Source organism: Diadema antillarum, unplaced genomic scaffold (assembly GCF_040938485.1).
Source record: "Diadema antillarum isolate AM-2024a unplaced genomic scaffold, OU_Dant_1.0 scf00000008, whole genome shotgun sequence".
Classification (NCBI taxonomy): Eukaryota; Metazoa; Echinodermata; class Echinoidea; order Diadematoida; family Diadematidae; genus Diadema; species Diadema antillarum.
Window position 1 is genome coordinate 4,649,839 of NW_027270897.1, and position 22,215 is coordinate 4,672,053.

The 22,215-nt window shown below is 39.7% G+C and overlaps 1 protein-coding gene across 1 annotated transcript; it reads left to right on the plus strand.

The window, feature by feature from the left end:
- Positions 1 to 1,104: 1,104 nt before the first annotated feature.
- On the plus strand, positions 1,105 to 21,087 carry LOC139718200 (uncharacterized). The gene is made up of 12 exons (XM_071629683.1): positions 1,105 to 1,166; positions 3,211 to 3,330; positions 4,279 to 4,571; positions 4,953 to 5,148; positions 14,105 to 14,271; positions 14,696 to 14,797; positions 15,721 to 15,798; positions 16,167 to 16,260; positions 16,845 to 16,946; positions 19,227 to 19,413; positions 20,022 to 20,199; positions 20,944 to 21,087. The coding sequence occupies exons 2-12, from the start codon at positions 3,213 to 3,215 to the stop codon at positions 21,085 to 21,087; spliced, it is 1,659 nt and encodes a 552-aa protein (XP_071485784.1). The 5' UTR covers positions 1,105 to 1,166; positions 3,211 to 3,212.
- The last annotated feature ends 1,128 nt before the right edge of the window (positions 21,088 to 22,215 follow it).

Below are 22,215 nucleotides of genomic sequence, written 5' to 3' on the forward strand. Positions count from 1 at the left end.
TCAACTTATGAACATGTAAAACAAAATAGGCCAAAACTTCCTTCAAAATCTGTCACATATATTGTCACATTATGTGATTTCTCATTCTGTATTATTATTTTGTTTGATATTGTCATTTTATGTTGATAATATGTGAACATTTAACATTAGGGCCTATGTCACATTCCAATTTTCTTAGCTTTTGACAGGTTTCATACAGAATTGCACTATTTTACGTGTTGTAGTCAACCCTAATCAATACAATCAACTTGATCATGAAGTGTTCGTAGTCCCATATATGATGTTGTAGATTTAAGTCAGTTGAGTTTGAGCCAGGAGTTATCACACACACAAGGGCGGCGCAGCCGTGGGGGCCGTGGGGGCTCGGGCCCCCACACTTTTTGTGCACCATACAAAGGAATACATAAGGTGTCATGACTTTCGGCCCCCACACTTTTTTCAACCCGGAAGTACGTAAGTAGCACTATAAATGGGAAAATGGGAGGGGAGAGAATGAGCTGAGGACCTTTTTTTTTTTTTTTTGCTTGTCAGCAGAAGAAACCCGGAAGTGGACGGGGAGAGATGAGCTGAGGACCTTTTTTTTTTTTTTTTTTTTTTGCTTGTTAGCTCATGAAACCCGGAAGTTGGCCCCCACACTTTTGAAAACAGTGCACCGGCCCTGACACATACCTCTATTAAAATTGGTTTGAGACAAAAACCGCTTTATGATTAAACAGAACACCAAAGAGGAGGAGGTGGAGAGAAATCTCTTTGCAGAACACTCACTACCAACAGGCTGGAAGAAAATGACAGTTGTTCCCTACGTTTTCTGCCACCATGAGTCAATCAAAAAAGAAGCAGCAGAACGACAACGAGAAAACAGAACAGTTGTTGCAAAATGTCCTCTTTTTGCATTTTTCGGTGTACATAAACAATGATAAACTTAAACATGACTGTACCAGGAAAGACAATATTCAAATATAACGAAACGACTGGTAAATAAGCCTAGCAACGACTCATCAAGTAGTTTATGTTGTTGTTCTTGTTTGTCTTTATTTTTTCCCTTCTTTTTCTATAATGGTACTGCTGGTGAACTCGCTTCGATCGGTTGCGAAGAGGCACAAAATTCGAACGGCCGCGAGAGCGCAGGCTTTCTGAAGCAGTAGACAAGTTCAGATGTTTGTTTGGTAAGATTGCCGATTCATGTTCAAGCTCAAATGTTGCTATCCGACACTGGTCTATATCGCCGATATTACGTGATTAAGTCACGTAATTTGTATGAAACATGAATTAACAACGAGCGCTGCAGAGAGATTCCATAGTTGGGCACAGCCACAGTCCCGTGTACTGAGCATTATGTTGTGCCTGTTACTGTTATGCTTATGGTACGGTAAGAAGCAGGTCAGAATTAATTTAATTTACAGTAACGATAAGGCCTAAATAAGCCTAGATCTGCAAGTAGGATTAGAAATCCCAGTTTAGCTTTCTACGAGCTGCTGCAGGGATTACCCATTCAAGGTTCAAGGTGCAAATCTAGACTCTATCCTACTAGTATGGTAGGTGTGCAACCCACCGACCGGGTGCATAACGACCGACCGCGCATTATAATGGCATTGCGCGTACAGAAAGAAAATGTACGCATGGGACTACGCGCAACGGTGTTCGATTCTTCACTGGGCTACGCTACCGAGTAAAATGAGGCGAAAACAAATAAGTATTCCCTCTAAATTAACGAAATTTAGCAAAATCGAATAAGATTTATCGTGTAACTACTACTAGGCCGGCAGTGGCCTACCTTTGCTGACTCGTTGTTAATGTTAGATGTAGAGTATCCTTCCGTAATAAATTTGACGATTTTGACCACAAAATTGTCACCGCCGCTTGTACGATCGTGCACACACGTTATTACACAGTATATTACACATGACATAATTATTTTGTCGCCCGCTACGACCGTACGAGCTGAAGCAGAAACGAGAAATGAATGTGAAAAAACAAACCGACTCATCATCTAATTTATTTCAATTATGATGAAAAGTTTCCTAATGAAAATCACTTCAAATTCATCAAACAGTCCTTCAAAAGTAATATCGAAGGATTCAAAATATATTCAAATATTATTGGGGGAAAAAATGACGGCTAGAAATAAACAGCGGCCTGTTGAAAAAACGCATTTAAGTGCCCTTTATACGTATTGTCAGGGTGGTCGGTTGAAATGAGCAGGGCAACTGAGTGCGGAAAAAATGACACCCCACCCGTTCGAAGCCGCCATCTAGAGCGCGTACCTCAGATCAGTTCGGGAAACCCACTCACAAGGGGGGCCCCTCCTTATAAGTAACCCGTCCCCCTTATAAGTAACCCCGTCCCCCTTATAAGTAACCCCCGGGGCACCCCTTATAAGGAGTCTCCACGCTTTTTTGCAATGCAACGCGAAAATGAAAGGACTGCGGCAATTCGCTTGATTATGTCCATAAAGCTTCACAAGTTTCCTAGTTACTCACGAAATTTGAGCAAAATCGGTTCGAGGCATCATATCTAAAATCATGGATTTAAATGCGATGTCAAACGACCCATGCGAATGCTGAAATGCGAGCGACTACTGGCGTGAGTGTCGCCAGGCGCGGCGGCGCGGCAATGCTTCAGTGCAGACGTGGCGACTGAGTACGTACTCAGTTTCAGGGTTAGAGAGATTGTGTCAACACTATGGATGATGTCCTTGTCCTTTGCAAAAACAAGTTCGAACATGCATGGGTCATGACCTTTTCTACACCTGGTCAAGTGGTAGACCCATTTAATGGTTTGAGCATATAAATGATAGAGGTAGGGTTCTTCTACAAAACATGTGATTTACTAAATCACATCAATCAAAGGAAATATGGCATCCTCCTGTATTGTTTCGTCCAGTCATTTCATTTATTCTAGTTGGTTACTGCAACATATCAGTTCTGTAATCCTAGTCACAAGTAAATTACTTTTATCTTGTAAATTTCTGCTATTCTCATGGGGTTTGGTTTAGATCATGGATAGATGGGCCTGGATCGATGCAGCCTGGGAGAATACACCATAGAAGATTTATCAGATTAATCTGGACCCAAACAGAGTCATCAACTATTTGTCCAAGTTATCCATTTGTCCAAGACACAGTGAGGTTCTCCCATGATTGTTATCACATAATTAACTTGTGTTCTTAGAAACTTTCCTTTGGTTCCAACAAATTGCTTTTGCTTGCAGGAATGAACAGCATGTCAGAGACCAGCAGAGCTCCTGTTGTCAGGGACTTGTCCTCTTTGTATGGAGATCCTTCACCTTTCCCCACCAAGCATGGAACCCCGGCTGATAGGAGATGGACAGGTATAACCAGTGTTTTATTCTCAGTGGAGCACTGGCACAAAGTTTTGTTAGTGGTAGATTACCCTGAAGCTTTCACTAAAATCACAGGAGAACTCACCAGGAAACTTGTAACTTATGGAAATAAAACGAAAAACAGCTGTGGTTGATCATGGATTTGCCTTAACCAAGGTACTTTAATTCCTGGAACTTATATACATGATTAGCACCCAGTATCACTGGAACAGGACGTAACTCATAGAAAACATAGATACATGCTATATGTTCATTCATAAGGATGTAGTGCTAGCTGCTTTGCATAGCCATTTTGGATATGCTTGATTAAAATTTCCATAGAATTTAGTTACTATACCACATAATAATCATATCCTTGATCAAGGAAATGTTGAGGTACAATCTTGGTGTCCAATCCCAGTAATAAAACTGCAGAGTGCCCATCATCATTTGAGGGAAACTTTTCTGGCATTACTATAGCAGTGCAAGTGTAATACATCTCTTTACATGCTGACAACACTGCCATTATGTTCTTTAACTATCACAGAATTGTATATTCAGTGAATCCTCATATGGCACAATCTATTTGAAATCAAGCGATACTGTTGTAATTAACTGAAATGATGCTTCGAAGGATACTTTTTGAAGACATTTTTTATTTTCTTTTTTAAATGGCTGTATCCAAAATGATAATTTCATTCTCAAGACTACCAACAGCAGTGTGGATCTTTGTGACAGGCATACCTTTTGTAATTTCATATAGAATCAGATGTTCATTGATAGAAATGATAGACATTTTGGTCTTTATTAGATAATATTTCTCTGACCCCTACCAGCATGCCTGTAGTCTTCAAATATTTTCAAAGTAAAAGTAAGCTTTGCTACATGTTGCATTTTTATTTTGTTCTTTACAACAATCAATGATTGGACTGCACTTTGTAACCTGTGTGTGACCAGAGAACTTTTCGTCAGAGCCCTTCCACAGCACACCAAAGTCTTCTGATGGGATGCCTTCCTCTATCTCCTACCCTACACTGTTCTCTTGCCACGCTGGGCCTTCTCCACCTGGTTTCAGGCAGTCTGGCACCCCTTCTAAAAAGTCTCCCTTGGCTGCAGGGGCTGACATGAGTAAGGTGGGGTTGATGGGAAAGAGGAGCAGTAGTGTAACAGAGCTAGCACCAGCCTCTTCCAGTCCCCACAGACTGCACTCCTCCCCTGCATCCCTGCTGCAGGGCTCTCCATCGCCAAAGGTATGATTGATGTTATTGATCAAGCCTACTTCATTGTGCTGTGAAATAGCGCTTGCCGAGAATTTCATCACATATATTATACAATTCTGTTTAGAGAAGTCACAAGAAATTGTAGCATAGCAGAACAAATCAAATCAGAAATATGCAATGTTCACTTTTAATAGAAGCTGGCCTCCAAGTAGACCAGAATAGTTTCAGTTCTCATTCCGGGGAGAAAAATAGGAGTATGTTTTCAGAGTCACAAGACTCTTTCATCTCATTTAAAAGTTTTCGCTTCTAGAACTTGGGGATTATAGAATATAACCCAGTTTTAATGATTATGAGCTGCATGCATCATACTTATGAGGCTGGCCTACCACCTACTCTGTTTTGTTTTTGCAGAAGAGCTATGCCTCTGACCTTGAAAACACCACAATCCAGAAGCAGCGGCGTGAGCTCCAGCTTCTGATCCATGAGCTCCAGGACAGAGATCGGGAGCTGAATGAGATGGTAGCTTCCCACCAGCGCCAGCTTCTAGCCTGGGAGCAGGACCGACAGAAACTCCTGGCACTGGAGACTAAGTGTGCCCGCTATGAAGGTAACTTATTTATATAATATTGGATGCACTTGAGTGGTATATCAGATATATTGCATTCATCAACATGAATATTGCACTCGTCTTCGACTCGTGCAATATTCATGTTGATGAATGCAATATATCTGATATACCACAAAAGAAATCCAATATTATTATTATTATACATACAAACCACTTTCTACGACAACACCACATTCAATTTCAAAAAAAAAAAAAAAAAAAAAATGAAAAAGGGTTTCACTCACCATTATCCAATAGACGTCCAAATGATCTATTATCCAATGAAGTACACGTACAGTTGGAGTCCATTCCATGTAAAATAACTCGTAGCAGTAACTTGTAACAGTAACTCAGTAACAGTCACGGTTCACTTCCAACAGTAACTGGTGTAAAAGTTTCAAACACATCTCTCAACTTATTTACAGTATTTACAGGTTTGGTGTTATTTTTTATAATAGTTTATCGTAACATGGCAGTTATTCAACATGAATGGGCTTTGTTGCAACTGCATCGTACGACTGGTATGGGTTGTAGATCTTGTGCTAGATGCCTGAGTCACCGAGCCACGAGGAACAACATTATTGTCTACTGGTGCTAAGATATCAGTCTGCTCTGTTTCCTCATGAATCATGAGTTCTTGGGAGCCTGATAATGATGCGAAATCTAAGTCGAAGTTGATAGCCTCTAACAAATCTGTGTCAGAGACAGGATTTACATTCTCAACATCAATATTTGGTGCTCTGCTAACTGTTGATGGTGCAATTGACACACTTGCTGGATCAATCCGTGGAACTTTGCCGACATCGCCTTTACCAAGGGCATTTGATAAGGCATCGGAAATGTTCTGCTTTCTGTTGTCGCTAACAGTTCCAGTGTATGACGCAATAGAACCTTCGTTGGCGTGACCAGACACTTGGCAAATTTCTTGCGATGAAAATCCTCTGGAATCTAAGATGGTGATACATGTGGCACGCAAACAGTGATTGGTGTACGGTTTTGACAAGCCTGCCTGTTCAGATAAGGTTCTCATCATATTTCCGAGAGTATGTACTCCACATGGGGAATTTTTATACCATGGTCCAGATTCTGGGGCATTCATCTTAGCTGACTGGAAGAAAGCATCACAACTCGGATTGAGTTTTCCAACGTATTTCTTGAATGATTCTACCGGACATTGCTCATCGCCAGTGGCATACATTCTGCCCGCGTCTTTTCTGGACGCTGTGCTGTCTTCCCGAGTTTTCTTGGTAAGTTCATCTTTTGCTTGTGCAACAAATTCACGTCCGTTAGAATCTCTTTTCACAGTGAAGTGATTCTTTTTTAGTTCTCGGAGATTTTCCCTGCCTCTATGACATATGTATACCATCAATTCGAACCACACTTTCCGCTGGAGCCCATGTGGGCTATTTAGGTTGAAAACTCCGAATTTATAGAGTTTGTCTATGTCGTTTACGTCTATTGAGGGATGATGCTCCACATCGCCCTTCCCTGCCTTTTTCAACTGGACTGTTGCTGCCCTGAACGACTGGTTTGCATCAGAAAATTCACTGTCTTTGATTATGTCTATTTGACCATCATAACAATCCTTCAAATGACGATTTAGTCCGGCACGGATGGAAACTAAAGACGATCATTTGTAATACTCACCATCGGTTTTTCTCACCTTGACGTAAAATTTGGCAAGTATTTCCGAAAGTCCGTTCTTATCGAGCTGCTCGAAGTTGAATGGTAATTCCTTCTCTGTCAAATATGCTCTAAAAACATCTAGAGCACTTTTTGTTGCCTTTCGTGTGTTCAACGCATCCTTTTCTTTCAGAATATTTTTGAATTCGTCAGAGTCTTAGAGTCGCGAACCGTTTTGTGGAGGCAACCATTGTTGTTTACAAATTCTAACCTTTCAACTTGTATATGGACGTCGATATCTACGCACAGCAAAGCACAGTACAGAGCATATCAGCGAGCAAATGCCGCAGACAGCACAGACGATTTACGCGTACTCCTATGGCATTTCTCAACCTCTTCGCGTATTTCTCAACCTCATCGCGCAATGCCACTACACTTTGCTTTCTTTGCAAGCGATACAGCGCATGCATATAAAGAAACATTTGAGTGCGTTATTGACAGCAGAGTACAATATTGGAAACAATATTGTACTCTTTTTCTCCATTGATACGGATAATGTAAAATGCATAGGACAGGTATTATGCTAACAATATTGCATGTCATCAAGCAAACCCCTTGCAGGAATATTGATACATGGTTTTATTGTATCGAAAAAGTGGCTTGTATGTATAATAATATACAATATAATTCACATTACAGAAGGCATTAGTGAGAATTATCCACCTGATACTAGTAACTATGGAACAGTCTGAAACATATGAGGTGAAGCCAGGTATGTTTCTGACAGTTTCAAAGTTCTACTGGGGTGGATAATTTTATACTAATGCCTGATAGTCTGAGAGCTGGCTGCTGGTCAATTTACCCCATCAAGCCCATAAGGTTTGACCCCTCAGAGTTGCTGGGGCCACCCTCCTCATTAAAAAAATGCCCGTCAGCCTGGTCCCTGAGGGCGGGTTCGGCCCCCAGGGACCCCCCGAAAAGGCCCTCCGGCGGGTGTAATTTACCCCATGGAGCCCATGGACCAAACTTGGCCTATATGAATGTCCTATGGGTGTACATAATCAAAATATAAAAACTGACAAAATATCTGGTCGGGAAAGGGGTTGCCAGACCGCTTGTTTGCAGGCATAAAACCTTGTTTTTGGTCAAGGAGTCTGCGCCAAGACTACACTGTCCCATAGGCCCTGTACTGTAACGTCTCCCAACAGGCTGACGGACAGTGCCAGTTAGTGCATGTAGTAGTCTTGGCGCAGACTCCTTTACGCCCAACAAGGGTTTGTGCCTGCAAACTACCCGTTATACCCTGGGACCCAGGGTAGTTTGCATGCACAAATTGACCACGCACACACCCACACCCACACACACCCACACCCACACACACACGCACACACACACACACACACACACACACACATTCACACATGACTCTATGTATACTAAGAATACCGTAACACAAAACATGACCAGTGGTTTCTCCATACAGCCATGATACCTTGCACATACCTATAATTATTATGTTCATAACTTTTGAATGTTTTACATCGATACTATCAGTGAACCTTCAAGCAGGAACACTGAAGAGATTTTGAAATTTGTGTGAAATTGTATTCTGTTTTACTGGCCACACAACCTGCTTACCCTTTATTATGTATCCACCATATAAGACAAATATATATATATACATATATATATTTGGAAAATGCTGAAATAAACCCTTTGTTGTGAGTAGACGTCAGTTTCTCAAATCATGCATTATACTGTATGATAGACTAAAATGTGAAATTATGTTTTATATTATATGAAATAAATTCATGCCAAATACTGGTCAGTTCAGGAATCATAAGACTGCAACTGAAACATGTGCAATGCTTATCATAGGCCTACATTATACGTAATTTATGTAAGCTTTAGTCTTCCATAGAGTGTGATGCATGGTTTGATGTGTAATTGCCATGGTTTTGAATGGCAACTAAATCATAAATATGAACTAGGACCTGCATTGTAACTGTATATAGAATGGTATGTGACACCCTGGAAGTATTATCTTTTTTTTTTTTGGGGGGGGGGGGGGAGGGGGATAGACAAATTATCTCAATGAGGAGTTGACAAAAATTCTAATATAAAAGAGAACACAACATGTAAATGCTCTCAACGTGCATGCTATTGTTAAAGAAAAGAAATTAAGCTAACATTTCATTTAGCTGGTAATTTTATGTTTCACGTTGTGTGTATATGTCCCGGGTTAACGGCAGTCATATACTATGATGCGCTCTTTGCAGTGTGTGACACCGTAGGTTGAGTTTTGTTTGTGTGGGGCTGGGGAACTGAAGATGAAGTACAGTGTATCTCCAGAAATAAGGAGTTGACAAAACTGCTGATATAAAGAGACCACAAGACCAAGTTAATACTTTCAGCCTATATGCTATATAAAAAGAGAGCTATTATGTTTCAACTTGGTGTGTACTGGTCACGGTCATTGGCAGTGTTTGCAGTATGTGACACCATTTGTGTGGGGCTGGGAACTATTATAAATAAAATGTATCTCCAGAAATAAGAAGATGACCAAAAAAAAAAAGTGCTGAAGAGATGAAGAGAACACAAGATCAAAGTAAATGCTCTTGGCCTGTTTATTTCCATTACAGAAAGTTAGCATTCTATTGTGAAGCTTGTTATTTGAGGTTCCAAGGAAGAAACCCTTAGAACACCGTAATTACATGTTCATTAGTATTATAGATATGCAGATATTTGTCCGAAACTATGAGGTGACATGCACTACTGAGTATGAAAATTGATCAATATCATTTCCAAAACCATTAAGCTCCTTCCTTATGTTATGCAGTTTATTCTGATTTGGAATTTATTAGAGTCAAATAAAGGAAATGTTGGCATGGATGCTGTAATCCTTGCCTATTTTATACATCAAAGGGTGGTTTTTATCAGCCAAAAACACAAAAAGTTATTAGTTTGAGGTTTTCAAAGGAATCTTATATTAGGATTGAGACTTGTTATTTGTATCTAAAAGAGGATATCAAGCAGGAGAAAAAGAAGTAATCCAAGCTACATCCCACTTGTTGACATAAACTTTATTAGAGTTATGTTTAATGCACGGTTGATGAACATGTTTACTTAAATGTGTTATACAACTGGCCTTTAGCGCTGTTGTGGTTGGTCTTAAACTGAAGTTTACTCACAACAAAGGTTTTTCAGCATTTTCTGAAAAGCTCTATTTGAGTCTCATAAGGTGAATACATCATACAGAAAGAGTAGGCTGTGTGGCCAATAAAACCTAATACAACTTCACACAAATTTCAAATTTCTTCAGTGTTCCTTAAAGGTGTATCAATTGATAGTATCCATGTAAAACATTCAAAAGGTATGAACATCTTATAGGTTTGACATTTATTATGTGCAAGGTATTATGGCTGCATTAATGAAAAACCTATTAATTGTAACATGTTTAGTGTTATGGTATATACAGTTGTACATAGCGTCATGTGTAAACATAATTGTGTGTGTGTGTATGTGTGTGTGTGTGTGTGTGTGTGTGTGTGTGTGTGTGTGTGTGTGTATGTGTGTGTGTGTGTGGGGGGGGGGTGGGTGGGTGTGTGTGTGGTCAATTTATGCATGCAAACTACCCTGGGTCCCAGGGTATAACGGGTAGTTTGCAGGCACAAACCCTTGTTGCGCGTAAAGGAGTCTGCGCCAAGACTACCACATGCACTAACTGGCACTGTCTGTCAGCCTGTTGGGGGACGCTACAGTACAGGGCCTATGGGACAGTGTAGTCTTGGCGCAGACTCCTTGACCAAAAACAAGGTTTTATGCCTGCAAACAAGCGGTCTGGCAACCCCTTTCCCGACCAGATATTTTGTCAGTTTTTATATTTTGATTATGTACACCCATAGGACATTCATATAGGCCAAATTTGGTCCATGGGCTCCATGGGGTAAATTACACCCGCCGGAGGGCCTTTTCGGGGGGTCCCTGGGGGCCGAACCCGCCCTCAGGGACCAGGCTGACGGGCATTTTTTTAATGAGGAGGGTGGCCCCAGCAACTCTGAGGGGCCAAACCTTTTGGGCTTGATGGGGTAAATTGACCAGCAGCCAGCTCTCAGACTATGACTAAGTAATATGCATTATCTGTTTTATAAAATGATGACATGGATCCTTGTCACTTGATAATGTAACTTAATTACACCCATGCATTCATGCATATCAGGGCAATTACAGAGACTCCAACTCTCCCGTTTTCGACGGGAGATCTCCTGCCGAAAACCCATTTTTGCAAAAGCTCCCGTTCTCCCGTTTGAGATTTAATTTCTCCCGCCCTGGCTCTTTGTCTCCCGTTGGAAAGGATTTCTTACATAATTTCTATCGTATGTTGAAAAAAATAAGCCTTAGATAGCACCAGAGAGCATCTAGAACCCTGGGAATTTCGCGCTTCGCACACATCAACTTTGAGTCTCCCGTTTGCTAGGGGTTTCAGGCGGGAGAATCTCCAGATCAGAAGGTACTTTGGGTTGGAGTCTCTGCAATTATTCCTCCCCCCCCCCCCCCCTCGGCTAAATACTGGTTAGTGATAAGGTTAGAGTGAAGATTAAGTTTAGAGTTAGGTTTAGGGTTAGAGTTTGGGTTAGGGATAGGATTAGGTTCAGGATTAGGATTAGGGTCAAGGACAGGGGAAAGGTCAGGGGTAATTGCCCTATACCCATTGAGCTATATAGAAATGGGCCTAATATGAGAAATTAAGTACTTAATAGCACTAACCTTTTTTAATGAAACCTGAATGTCAAGCCTTGTGAATGTCAACTTGAAAATATGTCAAATTGTAAGGATCTTTAAAACCTCTAATTCTAGGGTCAGGGTAAGGGTCAGGGATAATTGCCCTATACCCATTGAGCTATATAGAAATGGGCCTAACATGAGAAATTAAGTACTTAATAGCACTAACCTTTTTTAATGAAACCTGAATGTCAAGCCTTGTGAATGTCAACTTGAAAATATGTCAAATTGTAAGGATCGTTAAAACCTCTAATTCAAATACAGTACAGAGATCTATGGTCATAGATCTTTATGTCTACTTCTTGTCCAGGATAGTGTAGATGTTCACCATGCAATCACAGATTTGGAAGGCTTTTGTACTAGAAGAATTTCCTGATGTACTTCCTCCTGTGACATGCTGACGTGTAAATTAACATGAACTGAACATCTACAATTTGGGGGCTATCTGGAGTAGGCGCTGAAACTGGAAACTACTTTTGAGAAGCATTTCTTTCCATTGTGACTTGCCTTTTCAGTCGTGGGCTCAAGTAAGTTGAGCTGGAACTTGTTGAACTCAAAGGTTTGCCCAGCCTCGGATTTTCAGCTGGTCCTGCTGGCGCTTGTGCCATAGGACATGGAGCTTCACACCAAGATGGCTATCAAGAGAGGCAGCCTCCTTTCATGACTTGTCTTGCTATAGAGTCTAAGAGTGCTTTCTATGGTGGCCACTCACAGAAAGAATGTCTCTGGACTCAAAACCTGCACTATCCAGTGCTGTAATACAGGTAGTTCATAAGCAGTGATTGTTGTAAAGCTTAGTAGTGCATCCTGTTTTCTGAGAAATTTCCTACATCATGTTTCCTGATGAATTTTTGTTGAGTGGAGCATTGCAATACCAGGACTGCAGGAGCTGTCACTGTTGTCGTTTGTCTTTGTGGGAGATTTCAGTTTTTGCCACAGACAGGACCACTTCTTATTAAGTTTTGAAACATATTTGGTGAGTAAATTCAATTGGACACTTTGCACTTTGTGGAATATCGGACATGACACCACTGTTGGAATCTCATCAACATCTTCACAGTTATTTTTGGTCAGTTGATCTTTCTTGACAACAAATTGAAGGCCACCTTCATCATTGTGAACTTCAAAATCATCTGGCTTCATTTCTCTAAGATTTTCACAGCCCCATTGCAGAAGTACATCATCGCATCAATAAAAACCTTATTCTGCAAACTAGCAGGGGTATCAAAATCTAGCAATGGCAAGTTCTGAAATATTTGTATGTCACCAACATTGCAGGGTTATGCTTGAGTTATTCCTTTCCGTCTTTCTTTAACTTGATCAGGACTGCTTTGAACATCTTCAAGCTTTTTGAAAACATTTCGATATTGCAAATGTCAATGTTGTGTTTGTCCAAAAAGTGTCTTTGCCCACCATACCTGATTGCCTGCATGGATTTCTTACTATGCTAGGCTCAAGTAGAATTCCTGCAATACACCGTCCAGCCGAGGCCCATCTTCTGTAATCTCGGGAAGCTCCAGTTGTTTCCGACAGAGATATGTCTCATAGTTGTTCAGTCCAAACTTGATACTCCTCTTGGTACTGCCAGTGTCAGTTCCATGTGTCATTTCCTGCATTTCATATTCCTTAAGTTATTGGAAGTTGGAACGATTATATTCTTTGGAAAATCCCAGGCCAGCTACAGCAACACTAGCTCCAAGCTGAGTAAGAATGTGACTATGAAGCCACAGGCACGCACACAACAATGCAATATGAACTACTGTACGTGATGCATCTGAGAGGAGATGGTCATCATTACCTTGTAAATTAATAGGTAATGAAACAACACGGCCAAAGATATTTTCTGCTGAAAATTAAGTTTCTGCCAATACTACGCATATTATCCATGTTTGGCACTTTGTTGGCCAAATCCTCCTGTATGATGGACTTGTCAAGGCTTTTGTAGATTACAGCAAGCCAACTGTGGTGTTACAAAGTTACATATTTGAGCAATTATATCTGAAGAGTTGTTGTTACTGGTCGTAAGTACTTGTCATTAGTACTGGTCACTAGCAAAAATTTATGTCTGCTGGGCATATTAAGCAAAGTGAAAGACTGGCTACTTGATTGCTCTCAGGCAATCATTTGATTAGGATCAATATCACCATCTTATAGGAGTACACTTGTACAATATATGAATCCACGTTTCAGTCAATGCATAGATTATGTGGTGGTGGCTGGCAAGTGTTCCTGGGTTGATTCTCATTGATACATTTCTTTTAGATCAATAAACTTTCTGCCCTTCTTCCACATAATTTCTCTCTTTAGAGCCAGCATAAACATTTGGACATCACCTTCAAAACCATTTCAAAGTTTTCCTGGTAGTTCACTGTGATTAAAAGCTTCATTTTTTTCAATTTTTTTTTTTTGGATGGTAAACAATTATACTGAATTTTTTGCCTCTTATCTTGCTCAGTATTTTTCTCTGCCAAGTACCTTTGTGTTGTTTATTTGTTTGGTTTTTTTTTTTGCAGCGTAACACAGTGTGGTTTGTTTCAAATTTTGCCTATAGGGGAGTTGAAAAATCGCGGTGAATACATAAAGAGTCTGAAGACAAGGCTAAAGGTGGTGTCTTCTCAGGACCAATCAAAGGCCTGTGCTCTTGAGACTATGCAACAGCAGCTCCGTCAGCTGTCTGATGGGGCCACAGCTGCCAAGCAACAAGCAAAGGAGGCACAGGTACATGTCTTCTCACCAGGTCATTCCTTTCAATTTTTTTTTTCTTTTCGCTCACTCTTTTGATATATATAAAGAATGAGTATGGCTGATTGATGGCCTTCTGCATTGATGATGACTAATGGAGGAGGGAACATACAGTGCATGTCATTTGAAGAGTTTAAAGTGCTACAGGGGGAGACTATAAAAAAAAAAACCCTCCCCAAATTTGAAATAGCATTTCAATCCTAGAGATTGTAGCTTCCTGTATATTCCTAACAGAATCATCATTTCTTATATGATCCGGGTTTGTCAAAATTCTCTAAGAGCACCCACTTTGAAATTTCTTGGCATGATATAGACTATAAAAAAACAATATTCTTTTCTAAAGATGTGATGGGACTACACAATGCATTACTGACCTCTGGTTTGTCTTGTCTTCTCATAGGAGGATAATGCCCACCTGAAAGCTACCATGCACAATTTGTCAGAGAAACTGAGCCACTTTGAGGCCAGGGAGCAAGAGTTATCAGCAGTTATCAAACTGAAGGTATGTTTGTTAGTTTGTTATCCATTCAGTAACAAATGAGGGAGACATTTGACCCAGGATACTGTGGGAAAAATGTTGTTTTTGATGCTGGTAATTGAATTTCAGGTGGGGACAGATCCAATGTATGAAACTTCAAACACTTTTGAAACAATTCTGATGTCGCATCTGTGTTTCTTCCAGGATATGACAAAGATTTTGGATGAAGAAAAACTAGAACCTTTCATCGAACAGTACCTACTTGTAAATTCTGAATTCACAGATTCTTGTAAACCAGCAAATGTAGACAAATGACATCAAAGTTAATGTAGTTACTGAATTGCTTATTCAGCACATTGCTATTAATGCAGACATAAGCATGCCAGTACTGTGCACTGTTTCAAGATTAATTTATCATTTGTTCTAAATTTCTGTCGCGTTACTGTCATGTAGTTTCTTTCACATTTTTCAAAAACGAAATAGAATATATTGCTGTTTTGAACAATTGCATCCTTTTGTGGGTTTACTGAGAAAAGACTGTGTTAAGGGCTCATTCAGAAAGTCTCCCTTTTTTTCACAAGCGCATGTTTATTATGATTTGCTTTCCATTTAGAAATTTCAAGTGCATTGGCAAACCACCATAGGTCCCTGGCCACTTACATACCATATCTTGCTGGAGTTTTAGTTTTGCTTTTCAAGTCCTCTTCGCAAAATATGTTTGCAAAAAAATAATGTATACGGGATGATTTGAATACTGAAGATACAAGCTATCTTTCTATCTGTTTGTTGATTGATTCGGAAGGTGATGTCTCTCTTTATATAAATCTTTGAGTGAGATTTCAGATATTCCTTCATGTAAATAAAAATCCCAAGTCAGCATGTGCTAGGAATCCAACTGCTGCCTGTGAGTGATGTTGAGATGTTTGCACTGCCTCTCTTCCTTATAGGAAAAGGATCTCCTTGATGCCTCGTCCCACATATCAGACCTCACAGGGAGCCTTAAGAAACTGGACCTTGCCCATAAGGTAAGGAGACTTGACGTGAATACTGTTCATTAACAGTCTAGTTTGGAAACCTACCAGTTATGTCTCTTCTGTGTATTAGCCCTAAGTTTGTCTATAATATTGATTTTTTTAATCCCCTTTTAATGAAATATGCACAACCAAGAGTGTATGACATTTGTTTAAAAGAAAAGAAAACGAAATTACCAGACTTAGCTTTTTTCTTCTTTTTTTTTTGAAAGGTGAAACAAAACTTTAAAGTCTGATGCATCATATTAGTCCTATGCCTACGTGTAAATCTCAAAAGATGAATATTGGAGGAATGTCTTGGAATAGAGAGTCATGTTCATCCCATGTTTTTGTTTGTTTTACTTTTATTGTGTTCAAATCAGGAAGCCAGACAGCACGGAGAGAGTGAAAAGAAGCAAGTGACCACACTGAAGAGACAACTCAATGAGAGCCAGTCTGAGATGGAAAGACTGAAATGTGAGATTCCCCTTGTTTCAAGTCGGCAGATTAATGGGGTCCTTATGATGAGTGTGATGATGACTGAGGAGAAGGAGATAATAATAATATCAAGATGGCACTGATGCTGTTGTCTGTCACTTAGAGTCACTGATTACGTAGGTGGTGTAATAGCTGAATCTAATCGTTTGGTTCTCTGCTGACTTACCTTGGAATTAATTGCTGTAAAACATATATTCACGGCATGAAATTTCCGCGAATTGGAGCTGATGGCCTTTTTCGCGGCTTGAAATCTTCGCAAAGCGCCGCTGGCATTCAATGCATATAGTGTAGACAAGAACTTTTGTGTGCATTTTAATTTCGTGAATCTTGGCTCTCGCGAAATTCGCGAAATCAAAATGCAAGTGAACATTCCTCGTTTTACAGTAAGTTGTCAATACACCTTTCACTGTGTTCTCTTATTTTGTAATATTTCTGTCAAACAAAACTTAACTTGTATCACCCAGCTAAACATTGGTAGTTCTGTCATTGTGGCAATACAAGGATAGAATGGCAATTGTGCCACCCTGGTCATCTGTTGTTTGTGTCTGGTATCATATACCCAGCTGATTTATCAGATCGTGTCAACAACAGCACACAGCAGAGGATAGAGGTTGGTAAACTAAAGGAGGAGCTGAAGGCACTGCAGTCAGAGCTGGAGCTGGCAGGTGAGACAGCCTATAGATACTTATACTGCATACACCATATATTTCATGGAGTTTTTATTTTCTCGAATTTTGTGAGTTGTGTGCTATTCATGGATTTTAAAATGCGTGGTAATATTACCTATGATATCAACATGAATGTGACATGCATGCATACATTTTTCCATGCACTGCTGTACTCCACAATTGCTAATTTAATCGCTCGATTCTTGAAAAATTAAACTCGGTAAATATGTGGCATATACAGTATGAATGAAGGTACAACTCTAAGCTTCTTTACACACTTCTGAAACTCAATCTGTTGTTAGCACCCTCAATGTATGAATGAAGTAACCTCATGATCTTATGTAGGTGATGATTGGTCAGGGGAGGGAACATACAGAATGTTGCACCTTGAGGAATTGAGATAGCATCACGGAACATGATTAATTTGCCAATCATATTTACAGCTGTAATCTTCCTCTCTTTCAAGGTCCTGTCTCTGAAAATAAAGTTTGTGTTACTTGCAGTTCCAAAAATCAGGCATACCTTGGCCATCATCATGTTGCCCACATCCCCCCCCAAAAAAAACAATACAAAACAAAAACAAAAACACTGCTTCTAATTATAATTTTGAAGGTAGATTTGACAACACATTTCCCCTTCCTGTACACACATAGACCATTTGAAGGAAAAGCATTGAATATATAAGTACATTGCACATAATAGCATTGCAGCTTGGTAGGTTGAGTGGTGCATGGTTCACTATTTATTTATTGTTTATTTATTTTTTAGGGGGGGGGTAGGGAGGCAGTCTGAGGATGGTAATAAGAGATTGGGCATCAGAAGTGCATAAAGAAGCTTTCAATTGTGCCTTTGTTGCTAGCATTTCTACCGAGGTGTAGGGTGCAATATCATGTCCAGTTTTATTTATGCGTGTTTGCTTTTGAAGCAAGCAAAGCAAAACCATTTAAAAAACAAACAACAAACATGCTTGTGCTCCCCCTTCCCATGTCTCCAAGTCACATATGAACTCTAAACAGCACCTTCATATTAGAAAGAGAGTCTGCTGGATATTCACACTTGAGTATGGCCACTGGTGCCATGGAGTTCCCATATTGAGTATTGCAGTGAAAATGTGCTGCTGGTGTCACTGGTATAGGACAGTTAGTTCGTCAGCTTTTGAATGATAAAACTGGAAACTTCTTTGAAGTGGAGGGGGAATCAATACTATAGATTTCCACTTAATTCATTCGGACCCCGAAAGAAAACCCAACTGTTATTCTCAGTACAAAGAGGGAGCATATTCTCTAGTGACATAGAGTTAGTTCATTTCTTTTTAAAAACTCTGAGGTGTATTAGCATAAGATTTCATACAAGATGTTAGGGGACATTATTCTTCATCTATGCAAAATTTTGTGATGTTTGCAAGAGCAATATATGGCCTTTTAATCCCCTCATTATTCACCAATGAGAAAGTGATGAAGAATTGGTTAAATCATGACTCTTCTAGAGTCAGTTAGAGATGGAAAGTTTACTGTGATCTCTTTTCAATAAGCATATGGCATACATGTTCAGTTGATGATTTGCATAATGGTGGCTGAATCAACACTTGTATATGGGAGCATGCAGATATGATAAAGTTTTGTATTTTGCAGCAAAGTCACTTGAGTTATTGTATGTGTTTGTGCTAATTAAAGGACAAGTCCACCTTCATATACATAAGGATTGAGAGACTGCAGCAATATTAGTAGAACACATCAGTGAAAGTTTGAGGAAAATTGGACAATCTGTTCAAAAGTTACGAATATTTTAAGTATCTGCGCAGTCACTGCTGGAAGAGAAGACTACTACAGTGTATGATGTCACATGCGTACAACTATATAAGGAAAATAAAAAGAGAATTTCACAAAACTTTACTTTTTGAATAAAGTGCACATTTCTTCGACATAATACTTACGTATGTTAAGGGTAATATTATTCCCCCTGCCTTCTGAAAGAGAGAAGTCGAGTGTTCTTTTGTTATGCGAGAAAAATTGAAATATGTTGAATTTTCTTTATTCTTTCTTTATATCGTTGTACTCATGTGACATCACAAGCTATAGTAGTCTTTTCATCCAGCCGTGACTGAGCAGAAACTTCAAAAATTCATAACTTTTTAATGGATTGTCCGATTTTGCTAAAACATCACTGATGTGTTCTACTAATATTGCTGCATTCACTCAACCCACATGTCTATGAAGGTGAACTTGTCCTTTAAAGATGATTCTGATCTTCCCCCTCCCCTGCCTCCAATGAACACAGGTGAGAGAGAGAAGCGTAAGGACCAGCTCTTAGACCTCCAGCGCTCCAAACAGGAGCGCACCGATGCCGAGCTCACCTCCCTCAGGCAGGCCTATGAGCGCCAACAGAGGGAGCTCTCCCTACTCCAGCTGAGTGCCGAGAGCCAGAGAGAACGAAGCAAGACCAGCGAGTCACTCAAAGTTTCTGTGTAAGTTGAACTACAGTAGCTGAGCACTATAACATACTTGACACTGTAGTCTGATTTGTAAGTATTATCACAAAATTTGATGGATTACATTTAAATGTCAATATCATGCTGTAGATTATCCTATATGTATTTTTTTCTCAAATCCTTGTCAGTGATTGACAGAGTAACTGGTTACTGGTCAGGTCATGTGACCGTAATGTCAGTTTCATTCTTACCCTTTTGTCTGTATGCTGAGTGTACTTCTGCAAATTTCTTAGTGGAATAGTGATTTTGTTTTGTGTGAGGTGTGTTAGTGACACTCTAGTAATATGTGTCCGCCCATGCAAAGTGAGTAATTTTCTTCAAACAACATCAATGAGATGTTGTATAATACGTTAATGTGATTGTAGAATAGTGGGAATTGTTTGCAAGTGATGAACTAATCACACATAACCAAAGACACAAGGGTGGAATATGAATAAGGTGCCATGTTTGCCTCAAGTAGCAAATCTTTAAATACGTAAAATATTAACTTAAAAAGTATCAATAAGTATCAATTTGGTTCTGATATTCATTCAACATTTTTTTTTTGTATCATCTGTCCACATCATGAAACATCACACAAACAGAGAGAATAGTTCCTTCTTTGACTCCAAGCCCACCACACCAGTGAAAGGTCACCTGTCATCTTCCATCAGTCCTGTCAATGGAGGGAGCCCTCTAGTGAGCAGTGCTGGAGAAGGAGTCATGGCCAACCATAGCAGTGTAGATACCGAGGAACTGCTGGACGCTAACCACACAGAACAGGTGAGTGCTGGGTTTAGGCCAAGTACATGGCTTCATATATAGCAAAGGCCACTGTTACCCCTCTCCCTGCCAGAATGTCAGCTCTATATAGACTTTTTATGGGACCTTCCTGTTTCGCAAAGATAAATGGGTTAACTTGGGTGATGGAGATTATGACGCCAAATAGGAAGTTACAATGAATGAAGCCAGTATGAAAGCATAGGAGAAAACTAGTGAGAATTGGAGTGAAGTCAGACATACATTAATCTCATGACAATTTGGATGAAATCTCTTTGATTTTGTGACATATTCAAGATGATGCCTTATTCACAATGTAATATCACTTTCATAGCATATTTCATGAGAGTCTTACACAAAATGTTACTCATATTACTGTTTCTCGAAATATGGAGCAGAAAATACATAATATCATTCTAATATCCAGTCATATGAAGGAGAACCCCACCACCCTCCAAAAAAAAAAAAGACAGAACAAACAAAACAAGAGAAAGAGGAGCATTGTGTGGAAAAAAAGTCCAAGATGCCAAGTGTCTAAAACAAACTAGCAAACTAATTTCCTTCAAAGGTAGGGCCAAGTGAGTGGACATGTAAAAACTACCTATCTTTACTTAACAATTATTCAAAGAACTGGCCTTTACCTTTTGTAATAAGTGATAGAAAAGGGATGGATGTATTATATAAGAAGCAATCTTTTCATTCTACTCAAATGTCATTATGTTCTTCTGTCAATTTTCACAATACTAGCTGGGACTGTCCCCTACCAGCAAGCTACATAGGCTGTTGACAGAGTCCAGACAGATGGTTGAAAACTTGGAGCAATCAACTCTACCTCCCTATGTGGTCAACGCTACAAATCCTCGAAGTGACCAGGTGATGTGGCCTCGATGACAGGGAAGTGGGAGGGGCAGTGGGTGGGAGGGGCAGTGGGAGGGCCAATGGGTGGGACAGTGGGAGGGGCGGTGGGAGGGCAGTGAGTGGGAGCTAATTTGAGTGACATGTTTATTACCCATTACAGATGGGATATATGTGCATGATTGCACCCATGTGTCTAATGTTTTCCTGCATTAGAAGTGTTTATAACTCTATTATGGTGTTTTTGAATGGTTGATGCCACCACTTTACTGCAAGCCTATATGACTATAGTCACTGAGCATCAACATCACTGGTGAAAAAAAACATTTGATCAATGCACTACTGAAGCAACCAAATTTGTAAACATATTGTCATTTCTGTATCCCTCAGCCCTGGGACATCTTTATGTATGTGGCTGGTGAATCTGATTTATTTCTTTGTATATTTTGGACTTTATGAGTCCTGTTCATACTTTTCACTTTGGTGTTTTTATGCTCCAGAGTTCTGGAGAGATTTAAAATGCTTCATAGTGAACATGATCCGAGCAATATTTAGATACTCTACAGTGTCCAGTCTTTGTATTGATATTTTATTGTACAAGCCAAGTCTTTTAACGTTACTGTATTTGCAGTTGCTAAATTCTGAAGAACACTCACTACAGTGTCCAATTCAATGTAGGCTCATGTTTATATTGGAGGCTTAACTTATATTCATAGATTTACATTTGATGAATAATTAGTAGATAAAAGAGCTCTTTGTAAATTCTATAGAATATAGCAGGTGTATTCACGGTCCCTCCCAACTTTTCAGATTTGTTTTATTTTCTTTTTTTCACAAGTGATACTGGGAGAGGGAGAAAGAGAGATGTGGTAAATGTTCTTCAATCCTCCTTAATTATGAATGGAATGCACATGTCAATGAGTTTCTGCACAGGAAAGAGATAGTCGAGTACTGCTGATGAAATTATGGTCTTAGCCAAACAGTTGATACCCTTGTAACATGCCGTGGTGTCAGTCTGTTACAATCATCCACTGACTTTCCTGCCAGGATGATTTCAGCATGCCTTGCTGGTGAGTATTGAAAAATGTGTGCATATTTATCATTTGTAGGAGAAAGCAAAATCTGTGTCCCCGCCAAAGTCAGCCAGCTATGCGTAGGAAGTGG

Excerpts from the sequence above, each read along its gene's own strand:
- LOC139718200 (XM_071629683.1), top strand. The coding sequence starts at position 3,213 with ATGAACAGCATGTCAGAGACCAGCAGAGCTCCTGTTGTCAGGGACTTG. Across the intron at positions 4,572-4,952 it reads AGGGCTCTCCATCGCCAAAG|AAGAGCTATGCCTCTGACCT; the intron begins GTATGATTGATG and ends TTGTTTTTGCAG. Across the intron at positions 14,272-14,695 it reads AACAAGCAAAGGAGGCACAG|GAGGATAATGCCCACCTGAA; the intron begins GTACATGTCTTC and ends GTCTTCTCATAG.